Source organism: Sinocyclocheilus rhinocerous, unplaced genomic scaffold, assembly GCF_001515625.1.
Source record: "Sinocyclocheilus rhinocerous isolate Xijiao unplaced genomic scaffold, SAMN03320098_v1.1 scaffold569, whole genome shotgun sequence".
Classification (NCBI taxonomy): domain Eukaryota; kingdom Metazoa; phylum Chordata; class Actinopteri; order Cypriniformes; family Cyprinidae; genus Sinocyclocheilus; species Sinocyclocheilus rhinocerous.
The window spans coordinates 146,167-157,958 of record NW_015652146.1 but is presented as its reverse complement, the minus strand read 5'-3'; the positions used below and the strand labels follow the sequence as shown (position 1 = coordinate 157,958).

The window sequence follows — 11,792 nt, the reverse complement described above, 5'->3', positions numbered from 1 at the left end:
TTGTTTTGTTTTGATCTCTCCCCTGCGCTTCCGCGTGCGTTACTTCTGAGCGGCGCATGCGCAACACTGACCTCATACGTCATCCGCCCGGAACTGCTTCCAGTGTACAACAGTGAGCGCAAGCTACATTAAAGTGATTATTACGTTTTGAATATGGATATGTGTGAGACACTTTTTTTTATGGATGGGCGATTTTTATTTAACTTCTTTTGGACTGATGCATGCAACACCCGCTGAGTGCCATGAAACAGCTTGAAAGATCAAAGACAATTTTTAATATAACTCCGACTGGATTCGTCTGAAAGAAGAAAGTCATATACACCTAGGATGACTTGAGGGTGAGTAAAACGCAGCCTAATTTTTATTTTTGGGTGAACTAACCCTTTAACAACAGTTCGATCCATTGAACGCACTGTACTTCTTTCCCTCACATCCTCGTTTTTCACTTCTGTCAAAAAGTAAATATGGTGCTTCCCTGATTAAGGTCTATGCTATGTCTTATATAGTAATTTTAGACAGTGTTTTGAATGTGCCTCTGAAGACTGAGTAAACTGATTTGCGTAATTACACAGAAGCATTGTCTTGGTGACAAGCCACTCAAATCATTGTGAATGGGCTTTTATTACAATTGTTCTTTATTACATATCAGTATAATGATATAGCTTTTATGTGTGACACATCAAATCAGATCTCTCTGAGTGGGTTAATTTAGCTTTCATACTGATTGAAGGTTAAGAAATTTAGCTGGCTGTTATTGTATGCACAATAACAAAATCATACAGAAACTGACATTTTTAGATAATATACAATCGTTATTGCACATTAACTCAGTTATTGCAGTATAATTTGAATAGTTTGAGGTCAATTTTAAATGCCAGTTTACCTGACAACTTTATTTTCATTCTGCAAAACCTGCACAGCCACGTTATATGATCCATTAGCATGAGCCACGACACTGATGTCACCAAACTCAGCCTGAAAAACACAATCAATCAATCAATCAATCAATCAGTAACTGAATAAATAAGAATATTTTTTCTTTGATTTGATTTGTAACTTTCATAAACTCACCTGTTCAACTTTAATATCATAATCTCCATTCAGTTTTTTCCCTCTAAAGAGTTTGGTCCTGTAGAAAAGGGGGGGGGGGGTTAAAAAGACATTTAAAAAGGACTAAAATATACTTTTTTTCTGTTCATAATAATCTAAATAAATTGGATCATACAGAAATGAATTCATATATCATTCAAATACATAAGTGAAATTAACTTGACTTAATATTACATAGTAATGTGCTTTATCATTTGAGAGTTCATTAATAATCCCTTAAAGGACATATTGGCCCCACTTTATATTAAGTGGCCTTAACTACTATGTACTTACATCAAAAATTAAGTATAATGTACTTATTGTGTTCATATTGTATTGCAAAACACTTCTGCTGCTATTGAGGTGGGATACGGGTAAGGTTAGGGACAGGTTTGTTGGTATGGGTAGGTTTAAGGGTGGGTTAAGGTGTAAGGGATGGGTCAACTGTGTAATTATAAATGTAATTACAGAAATTAATTACAGATGTAATAACATGCAGGTATTTTTAAAATATAAGTACAATGTAAAAACATGCATGTACACAATAAGTGCATTGTACCAAATTATTAATTTAAATGTAAGTACATAGTTGTTAAGGCCACTTAATATTAAGTGGGTCCCATATTTGTACCTAAAAGGTGCATATTAGTACCTTAATAGTAGCAATGTGGTACTATTACACTTAAGGTACTACTGCGAACCTTTTAGCGGTGAAAGGGGACAAGGATGTCCTTTATAGTGTACTGCCCCAGTGACAAGCTGCTGTACAATTGTTATACATTTTTTTTGTGGGAATGTATATGAAGGTGGTATTTTTGCCTTGCATGTTGGCATGCGGATGATGGCATATTGTGCAGTGGGCTAGTTACCATGGTGATCAACATTTTTGCTAATTTTTTCACCTGAAGCAGTTCATGTGACATTGCAGGAATTCCTCGATTAAATTGACTTGCTACAACGTGAATCAAATGTTTTCACTTCAACTTGAGGTTAGACACACACACAGACACCAACTAAATGATTATATAAAATAATTGAAAAAAGTTTATATAAAAAACTGGATGACGAGTAATTTCTTACTGCTAAATTCTGAAAAGCCACGTTTCTAGCATTTGTAAAACTGCATTTTTCCATCTCAAAAATATATCTAAATTACGACCTATTCTCTCAATGTCAAATGCAGAAATGTTAATCCATGCGTTTATGACCTCAAGGTTAGATTATTGTAATGCTTTATTGGGTGGTTGTTCTGCACGCTTAATAAACATACTCCAGCTGGTCCAAAATGCAGCAGCTAGAGTTCTTACTAGAACCAGGAAGTATGACCATATTAGCCCGGTTCTGTCAACACTGCACTGGCTCCCTATTAAACATCGTATAGATTTTAAAATCTTGCTAATTACTTATAAAGCCCTGAATGGTTTAGCACCTCAGTATTTGAACGAGCTCTTGTTACATTATAGTCCTCCACGTCCGCTGCGTTCTCAAAACTCTGGCCATTTGATAATACCTAGAATATCAAAATCAACTGCGGGCGGCAGATCCTTTTCCTATTTAGCGCCCAAATTCTGGAATAACCTACCTAACATTGTTCGGGAGGCAGACACACTCTGTCAGTTTAAATCAAGATTAAAGACCCATCTCTTTAGCCTGGCTCACACATAACACACTAACACATTTCTAATATACAAATCTGTTAAAGGATTTTTAGGCTGCATTAATTAGGTCAACCGGAACCGGGAACACTTCCCATAACACCCGATGTACTTGCTACATCGTTAGAAGAATGGCATCTACGCTAATATTAGTCTGTTTCTCTCTTATTCCGAGGTCACCGTTGCCACCAGATCCAGTCTGTATCCAGATCAGATGGTCACTGCAGTCACCCGGATCCAGTACATATTCAGACCAGATGGTGGATCAGCACCTAGAAAGGACCTCTACAGCCCTGAAAGACAGTGGAGACCAGGACAACTAGATGAGCCCCAGATACAGATCCCCTGTAAAGACCTTGTTCTGACTTTGTTCATTATCCTGAAATAATGATGTCAGTTCCTGAGTAAAGATGTTACGTGAGCATTACATGTGTCCAGCTCGTGATTATAGCATAATTTGCGCAACAGACCTCGTCGACCATCGGCACAAGACCACGGGAACCAGACAAGACCTCTGCACCTGTGTTGCAGCCTGGAATTAAAGCACACCATGCAAGTTTGGTCTGTCCAGAGGAGAACTGGCCCCCGACTGAGCCTGGTTTCTCCCAAGGTTTTTTCTCCATTTCTGTCACAGATGGAGTTTTGGTTTCTTTGGCTTGCTTAGTTGGGGACGCTTGACTGATTGCACAGACACTATTGAAGAGAGCTGAACTGATGATGACTGAATCATCAATGAACTGACTCTAGCTGAAAAATTACTCTTTGATATTGTCTTCTTGCATTATTGACACACTATTTTCTTTTTTTATATTTGTATAGCGCTTTTAGCAGCTTTACAGAAGCAGCTTTACAGAAAATTAAAGTTTCTACATTACATTTAGTAATAGCTTATCAGTGGTGACTATCTCATTTTCCTGTTTAACACTGTAAAGCTGCTTTGACACAATCAGTATTGTATAAAGCGCTATACAAATAAAGGTGACTATTAGAGCTACAGTGATAAAATTGCAGCCAAACTGGATGTAGGTTGCTGAGCTACTGTCATCTCAGTAACATGAAGAGCTATAATTCAGACCAGTTAGTATAATTAAACTTCTTGTTAGTAATTACACATTTCACCAACAGTGTCATTCAGTGCAGTGCACTAATTTCAGGGACTGCTGCTTTGCTGTCAGATACTATGTTGGCAGAACCGGACTAAAATCACAGCTGATCATTTCTCTGTCACCCCTGCTTTGCAACAGATGTGCACTGCTGATCCACCTTTAAACAACAAGAAACATGTACATAACACACACATAACACAACAGACCTCCTTCCTGACCCTTCACATAAACACACAAACTAATGGTCACGTTGGATATTAGTGATCCATTTAATCCCAAATTATTCTCATCTAAACATGTATATTACACACATTACTCAACAATTACCCTATCACCCTAAATACCCTACCACACAAATTAACAGCGTACCCTCTGCAAGACTTAACAATATTTGACCATTTCTTTTCTTGTTAGTAATTACACATTTCACCAACAGTGTCATTCAGTGCAGTGCACTAATTTCAGGGACTGCTGCTTTGCTGTCAGATACTATGTTGGCAGAACCGGACTAAAATCACAGCTGATCATTTCTCTGTCACCCCTGCTTTGCAACAGATGTGCACTGCTGATCCACCTTTAAACAACAAGAAACATGTACATAACACACACATAACACAACAGACCTCCTTCCTGACCCTTCACATAAACACACAAACTAATGGTCACGTTGGATATTAGTGATCCATTTAATCCCAAATTATTCTCATCTAAACATGTATATTACACACATTACTCAACAATTACTCTAATAAAATAATTAACACTTCTCTAAAGGTATGAATGGAGCAAGATTTAATGGAATAAGATCCATATTATTAATAACAACAGACCCTTTAAACATAAAATGTATTTAATATAGTACCTGTTGCACCTGTATCCGTATTATAGGTTATTACATGTTTTTTGGAGCTTTGATACAGATGGGATTATTTACACTAAACATAAAAATATGATATGATATGATATGTGACATCTCAAAGCAGCTAGAAAGCAATCAGTTTAGCCAGTTTGTCTGTCTCTGAACTCATTCTCTAAATCTTTGACACATACTGTATCACAAAAATCTACAGCCTACCACACAAATTAACAGCGTACCCTCTGCAAGACTTAACAATATTTGACCATTTCTTCTGCATGCTAATGCAAATACAGGTTTAAAGGATATCATGCATTTACTATAATTCACACTAATCTTTTGAGGAAATGACAGAGATTGTTGTCATCAATTTGCAGAGTCCACTTGATTTATCTAAACTCAGGACATGCCTCAGATATTCCTGCTCCTTAGATTCACCCATTCTTTCACATTGATATCAATAATTCACACTTATTTTCTAAATAACCACATTGTTATGTGTTAAGTTGTCACCTTGCGTTAATACCATGCTCACACTAGACAGTGAGTGTAATATCATTACTAATCAAACACACTTTAGGCATGTAGATCAGTGAGACTTAAGATTTATTCAGTGACGGCGTTGCCTTTTCCCAGTCAATAACAGCATGAAGCTTGTGAATGAAAGATGTTAATTATGAAAGTGTGCCTTTACTATATCTTCTTGTTTTACTCCGCCAAACAAAATTAAATGATTAAACTTTGCACTAAATAAATAACTCAACAGATAAGGATTAAAAAAATGAGGAGAAGCCAAATACAGCCTGATTAAAAAAATCAGCCTTATCGAGGAGCTCAAGTGAAAATCGTTGCTCTCACCAGTCCTGTTGTGGTCCATCGATGACCAGCAGGAGCTTGTGTCTCTTGGATGATGCAGGCACAGGCGTTTGCTCCACCAGCCCTGCTGAGGCGGCCGTCTGCTTCACCACACTGGTGATGGAGCTGAAGAATCCCGTGCCCAGAGGCTGGGGTTGGATGGGGTTTCTCTCCTGGCCCGGGGACACTGGAGCTGGTCCTGAGGCTGGTCCAGGAGGGGGAGGCTGAGGAGGATCAGGCTTCTGCAGGTCTGACATGTAGCCATTAGGCAGGTTGGAGATAAAGGTGCTGTCCGACAGACGTCGGCGCAGGTAGTTCATGGCTAAAGAGACTAGAGAAGGAGCGCTGCTTTAGAAATAGATGTGGAGATGTCAAGCGCCTACATTCAGGGGATTTATCCCAGCAGGAGAAGCTCAGAAGTGAGAAGTGAGATGCTGGGGTCCCTCCTTGCGTCGCAGTGTTTCCTCTCCTCTCTGCTTTCTCAGCTCTGATGTCGTGTATATATGCAGCCAATCAGACGCTTGCTGCATCCCTGCATGAGATGCTTGCTCTCTCTACCCTCCCCCATGCTAGACTGCCTGATCGCATCCTTCATGACAAGACAGTATACTAAATAAAAAGGTTTCCCGCAGCGCATGCATGGGAAAATAGAGTGCACTGAGCAAATGAGCTTAGAATTACTATTTTGTTTTTCTCGCAGATACAGCTACAGAGATATTGCTTGAACTACATGAGCGGTCACACCACATTCTACTGCATTCTTTACCACAGCTCACCCCTGATCCAAGAGATTTGTGTTGCAGTACCTTTAAGCTATTTATTAATCTCTATTATTTATATATAGTGCAACTTTAATTTATTATTAACCCAGATGCAATCTTGACAGCCTGAGGGATGATGAACCTGGATTTGCTGGCTGGATTCCTACTGACAATACATGTTTTTGGCACATTTTCCCACAATTTGTCCCATAATAATTACATGTTGAGTGAGCAGGTGTTCCTCTGCAGCTGTTCAAACACAGTTGACCTCATGAGCGAATGCAATGTCAGTGTGGCCTCAAATGTTGAGCACCTCCAGTGGTTGGTCAATCGAAACTGAATTGCATTAACACATGTATTTAGCGAGGTTCTTGTGATTGGATCGACCAATACAGATCTTGATAAAGGGGGGTCACAGTTATTTGTGCTGCTTTTAAGAAAATGTCCAGGTTTTAATAGCATTGAATGCGCTGAAAGAGTGCTTTGAAAACTACAAACCAATCAGAAATGTCTATCGTTTTTCATTATGTATATGAATGTGTGGAGTTACTTTATAAATTTAGAATTTATGACTTGTTGCCTTTTGGAGCATTAATTATTTTTTATTAGTAGTAGGCTACCTTTTAGCTTTTACCTTTAGTTATACACAGAAAATTTGCCAGTAAGCACCAGTTCGAACTGAAACTGGATAGACACATTTTCATCAGAAGTGTAGTCTATAATAAAAAAGCAATAGGAGGTATAATAATAACAGCAAGATTGCTAGCAAGTAACATAATAGCGTAAATATAATCTCATCAACGCCTCTCAAGTAAATGTCGCGAGATTTTGGCATAGGACGGTTACCTTTCAGAAGGAGCCCAGTAGCCCCTCACTGCAGAGCCTGTGGTTTTTATACAGTCTATGTGCAGTAAGATCCAGGGGGCGTGGCAAAGGAGCGGAGAGAAGGCGATGGCACGTGGTACGTGCCACTGTTTTCAGCGCTTTTCAGAATGGGCCAATGGCTGTCGTTTTTGATGACTACGTAACTCTTTGAAATATTTTCATTGACATTGGCGTCACATTTTGTGACAGAAAATGTAAGATATAACTCCAAATATAGATAAATGAACCACGATTTGTGAGAAATATTATAAGTAAATATTGAGTGTTTGTGGAAAAATTCAATCTACAGTTTTTTGTTTTTTTTGCATGCGGAAACACACGAGCTTCTGTCGAGCAGCGTTAGCATTATACTCACTTTTTACAATTGTAACACAACATCTAGTCCTCACCTGTTTGACTGCTTTATTTACCATCTATACAAACAACAGGTCGTGCTTGACGAGTATGAGTTGGCATTTTGGATTTAAGTCACTAAAGTAAACCTTAGACGGACAGGTTAGCATCTAACTTGCAGCCCGAGCTAACAGCTAAAATAGCTCAGTATGCTAAAAACAACGCAAACTTTTAATTAATCTTACTATCAGTTATTGTTGTAAGTTTGCTTATGTTTCCCCTTCTGAAATACCATATTTCATACCGCTACTAACAGCCGAGCTGGAGTAACCGATTAAATTTCTGCTTTAAATGTAAACGTTTGTGTTATAATGGATATCTTGATTAATCATTTCACCAACAACAAAATGAACGATAACATCAGCAGGCTGCAGTGTAATAAAGTTACATATGAGGGTAAGTAACTGCATTCAGATAAACACAATAAATATTTAATATTGAGTTTCTGAAGTAATATCATGTGAATGTCATCCATTAATACTTATATTAATCATTTAAACATTAATACTTATAATAATCACTCAGTACCGTGGTGGACAGTAATGAAAATGCTTCCATTCATAAAATACTTAATAAATTGCATCTATCTATATGCCAGTTTCTTAGAAATGTAATTTTACGTTCATATTGGTTTCATATGGTTTTGAAAAAACTTTTTAATTTATTAACTAGTAAAAGGTCAAATTTTCTTACACATTAAATACATGTAAGTGTACATATATCAATCGTCATTTTAATAAATGTTTTATAATATATTTTTCAGCATTAAATGTTTTTTTTTTTTTTTACAGATATATGAGTAATTCATAAATGTATGTAAAATGTTCAGCCTGAGCTAATCTAGATATGTCATAAAGTCAAATTATCTGATATTTTAAGGTTAACCTTTTAATGAAGCTTTGTTCTTCATGATTAAATCAGGACTTTATGCCCCCCAAAATATCAAAATGTATTTTATAAAAAAAATACATGTTTGCATAAAAAAGGGTGCTTATCGTAGTCATTGTATGTATGAATTGCATTTTAATCTATATAAGAATAAATGAATAGATGTGGAGCACTGATATGTAATAGCACTGTATGAAATATGCGACTTACTGTTGAAGTATGAGATTTGTAATGAAATGTTTGCATATTACCAATTAAAGCTTTCACTGATATTCTAGGCTGACGTCATATTCGAGCGTGATGATGAACTGTGTCTTTGGTAAGCATTATTAGCAATGGCTGTGCCTTGATCTGACTCTGATTTCTTGGCAGATGATTCTGGAGCATCTCGGGTTCCTGTGCTTAACTCGGGGTGTGCTCCCATGAGCCCAACCAAGAGAAAACACCATGAACACTCTCTGAATCATCAAAAAGACTCTGATGAAGAACAGATGAACAAAATGAGATGCTTATTGGGATCCCATCTGTATGTCTGCTACAGCTCTGTTATTTGCAGTGCAGCAAAGCTTCCCATGTTTTTGAATCGTTCTATCAGTTGACAGTTTTTTGCACAGCATGCATGTTTGTTTCTTGTGTGTTTTTAGGAGAAATTCGAATGGAGACACTGAAAACCAGGAGTTATGCAATTATAGTTATAGTTACACATCTCTGAGTGGTCTTCATAACCATCATGTATTTGCACCTTTCCCCATTTTTGCGGTGGATCAACCCCTTGAGATGACCAAACACCGCTTGGATCCTACTAGGAGCGTGCTTCGTATTCCTGGATCCAGCACAAAACGCCAGCAGGTCAGACTTTAAAGCATTGCTTCTACATCAGTGGCTTCACTGTTACAGGATGTGTTGCTAAATGTGTAGAATTGTCATATTTCCAAACAAAGCAAAATAAAACAGTAACATTGCTTTAATATCAGAATCGTCCATCGGTAATCACCTGTGCCCCTGCCAGCAACCGCCCTTGCAGTCTTTCCAGTTGCCACATGTCCCCTAATAGCTGCACATCTGGATCCACCAACAAGACCAAAGGTATTTCATCTAGCACCTTTCAAGTCTCAGAAGTGTGTACTCGGTTGTGTTTTGAGTCTAAATAAGTGACTGGCACATAACTGGTTATCAGAAGGGTTGGCTAAAGAGATTGATAGGATTTTTTAATTGCTATGGCAGATTTATTTAAAACACTTTTAAATGACTTACTAAAAAAAATAATAAAATTTTTATTGTGAGAAATGTAATTCTTGTTTTTAAATGTAGGTTAATGTTACATTCAGGGCTGTCAAGCGAATTGCACAAACAATGATTTGAGCTTACATTTTTAAATAATGCTGTGAGATTGAATTTTGAGATTAAGGTTTTAAATGGACATTAATGTTTTTGGTTTAATTATATTGAATATGAAGTTATTAAAAAAAAAAATTAAAAGATGCAATGAAATTATTTCGATTCATTAAAAATGTGGATTCATTTAGCAACAAAACATTGCGTTGAGTTGGTCGAAAAGGCATAACAGTTCTGCGGTGGCTTTGTTTGGAGCTATTTTCGTGAGTGAAATTGAACAAAAGTGACAGTACTGGCAATAGTGTGTCTAAAATGTTCATGGTTTATTTAGTATTGGAGTTCTGTGGCACAGATTGTGTGTGGGCCTGGTATGACAGTATGATCGTTGTTTGTTTTCTCTTCATCAGCAAACACTGTGTGTGACCCTGTGATCGAGGAGCATTTCCGCCGCAGTCTGGGGAAGGTGTATAAGGAGCCGGTGCCTGTCTCTAACTCAGTGAGCATCACAGGCTCAGTTGATGACCACTTCACTAAAGCACTGGGGGACGCCTGGTTACAGATCAAAGCCAAAGGCAATGGCGGTACAACACATGAGAGTCAATGATAAACTAAACCACAAACATAAACCCTGTGAGGTTAGCTCACTACAGAAGTGTACTTAAGACCAGGCCCAGACCAAAACTAGATCAAGATTGCAGTATTCATTCAGAATTCGGAACAGCATACTGTCCTTACAATTTCTGGCATATCTTTTCATGGCAAAAATAGGAAGTGACATATGCTGTTTTGTAGTATACTGTACGTTGTTTTGAATTCAGATAGAGCTGCTTGAAGCATGCATGACCAGGGGTGGCAACAAAGTGGTTGCCGAGCAACACACAGAAGTAAACTGTATGTTTGTAGAGTAATTTACAACAGCTTCGAACTTGGCTCAGCCAATCAGAATAAAGCACCGGAACTCTCCGGTTTATAAATCACAATATACGTCAAGCAACAGCTGATGATAAGTAAACAGTAATAAAAAAGGACAAAGAAACAAAACCCAAACAAATAAAATAAACACTGTTTGAAGTTTCTCTGGTAGGTCTAGCTAACAATAGTGTTAAAGTAAGAAATACTACAAAAATTGACTAAAATAATATGTTCAGAACTGCATAGTCTTCACTGTATGAGTTAAATATGGAATAATTATTATTGCTACAAAAGTTACTCTAAAGTTCACTAACACTGAAGACCTGCATTTTGACATAATTTTGTATGTGTTTGACCAGATAGATATGCACCTGAATTAAGTATACATATGTTGCTTGTCCACATTTCATTCCATCTTGGGGTGCACGCTTAAAAAAAGTCTGTTGGACAGCATGTTAGTACTAAACAGAGTTTTTCTCAGCTTACTGATCTATAAATAACTCTTTTTCAAGAACATCATGCTATTTATATACTCATATATAGTGCCGTTAAAAAGATCTGTAATGTTTTTAAAAGTTTCTTATGCTCATCAAGGCTGCATTTATTTGATCAAAAATATTATATATAATATAATAATGGTTTTCTATTTTAATATACTTTAAAATGTTATTTATTCCTGTGATCAAAGCTGAATTTTCATCAGCCGTTACTCCAGTCTTCACATGATCCTTCAGAAATCATTCTAATATACTGATTTATTATCATGTTGGAAACAGTTGTGCTGCTTCTAAAATGTTTTTTTTTCTCCTTTTTTTTGGAATTCAGCTTTGCAGAAATACATTATATTTTAAAGTATATTCAAATAGAAAACCACTATTTTTAAGTCGTAATAATATGTCACAATATTACTTTTTCTTTCTAGTTTTGATCAAATAAATGCAGTCTTTGATGAGCATAGGAGACTTCTTTCAAAAACATTAAAAGTCTTACTGATCTCAAACTTTTGAACGGCAGTATATGTATATATTGTACACACACACACACACTCAAACACGCG

The 11,792-nt window shown here is 37.0% G+C and overlaps 2 protein-coding genes across 3 annotated transcripts in view; one reads left to right on the top strand and one right to left on the bottom strand.

The window, feature by feature from the left end:
* The window catches only part of syn2a (synapsin IIa), a 16,867-nt gene extending 9,665 nt beyond the window's left edge, over positions 1–7,202 (bottom strand). The window contains exons 1-4 of one of the 2 annotated variants that reach the window (XM_016519360.1): positions 7,169–7,202; positions 5,565–5,883; positions 1,072–1,129; positions 884–975 (exon numbers count right to left, since the gene is read on the bottom strand). In XM_016519360.1, coding sequence (XP_016374846.1) covers positions 884–975; positions 1,072–1,129; positions 5,565–5,881 — 467 coding nt within the window. In that variant the 5' untranslated portion in view covers positions 5,882–5,883; positions 7,169–7,202. Of the gene's footprint in view, positions 1–883; positions 976–1,071; positions 1,130–5,564; positions 6,036–7,168 lie in introns of those variants that run through there. The other variant, XM_016519359.1, reaches the window with a different exon arrangement.
* Positions 7,203–7,300: 98 nt separating this feature from the next.
* LOC107713758 (transcription cofactor vestigial-like protein 4) lies at positions 7,301–10,726 on the top strand. Its single transcript, XM_016519361.1, has 5 exons — positions 7,301–7,996; positions 8,861–9,014; positions 9,133–9,337; positions 9,463–9,574; positions 10,231–10,726. Exons 1-5 carry the CDS (start codon positions 7,912–7,914, stop codon positions 10,425–10,427), a joined length of 753 nt encoding a protein of 250 aa, XP_016374847.1. The 5' UTR covers positions 7,301–7,911; the 3' UTR covers positions 10,428–10,726.
* The last annotated feature ends 1,066 nt before the right edge of the window (positions 10,727–11,792 follow it).

What these genes read in the sequence shown, in the direction of transcription:
- LOC107713758 (XM_016519361.1), top strand. Translation starts at nt 7,912, where the DNA reads ATGGATATCTTGATTAATCATTTCACCAACAACAAAATGAACGATAAC. An exon ending in TAATAAAGTTACATATGAGG is followed by an intron (nt 7,997 to 8,860) that starts GTAAGTAACTGC and finishes ATTTCTTGGCAG; the next exon opens with ATGATTCTGGAGCATCTCGG. An exon ending in CCAGCACAAAACGCCAGCAG is followed by an intron (nt 9,338 to 9,462) that starts GTCAGACTTTAA and finishes CTTTAATATCAG; the next exon opens with AATCGTCCATCGGTAATCAC.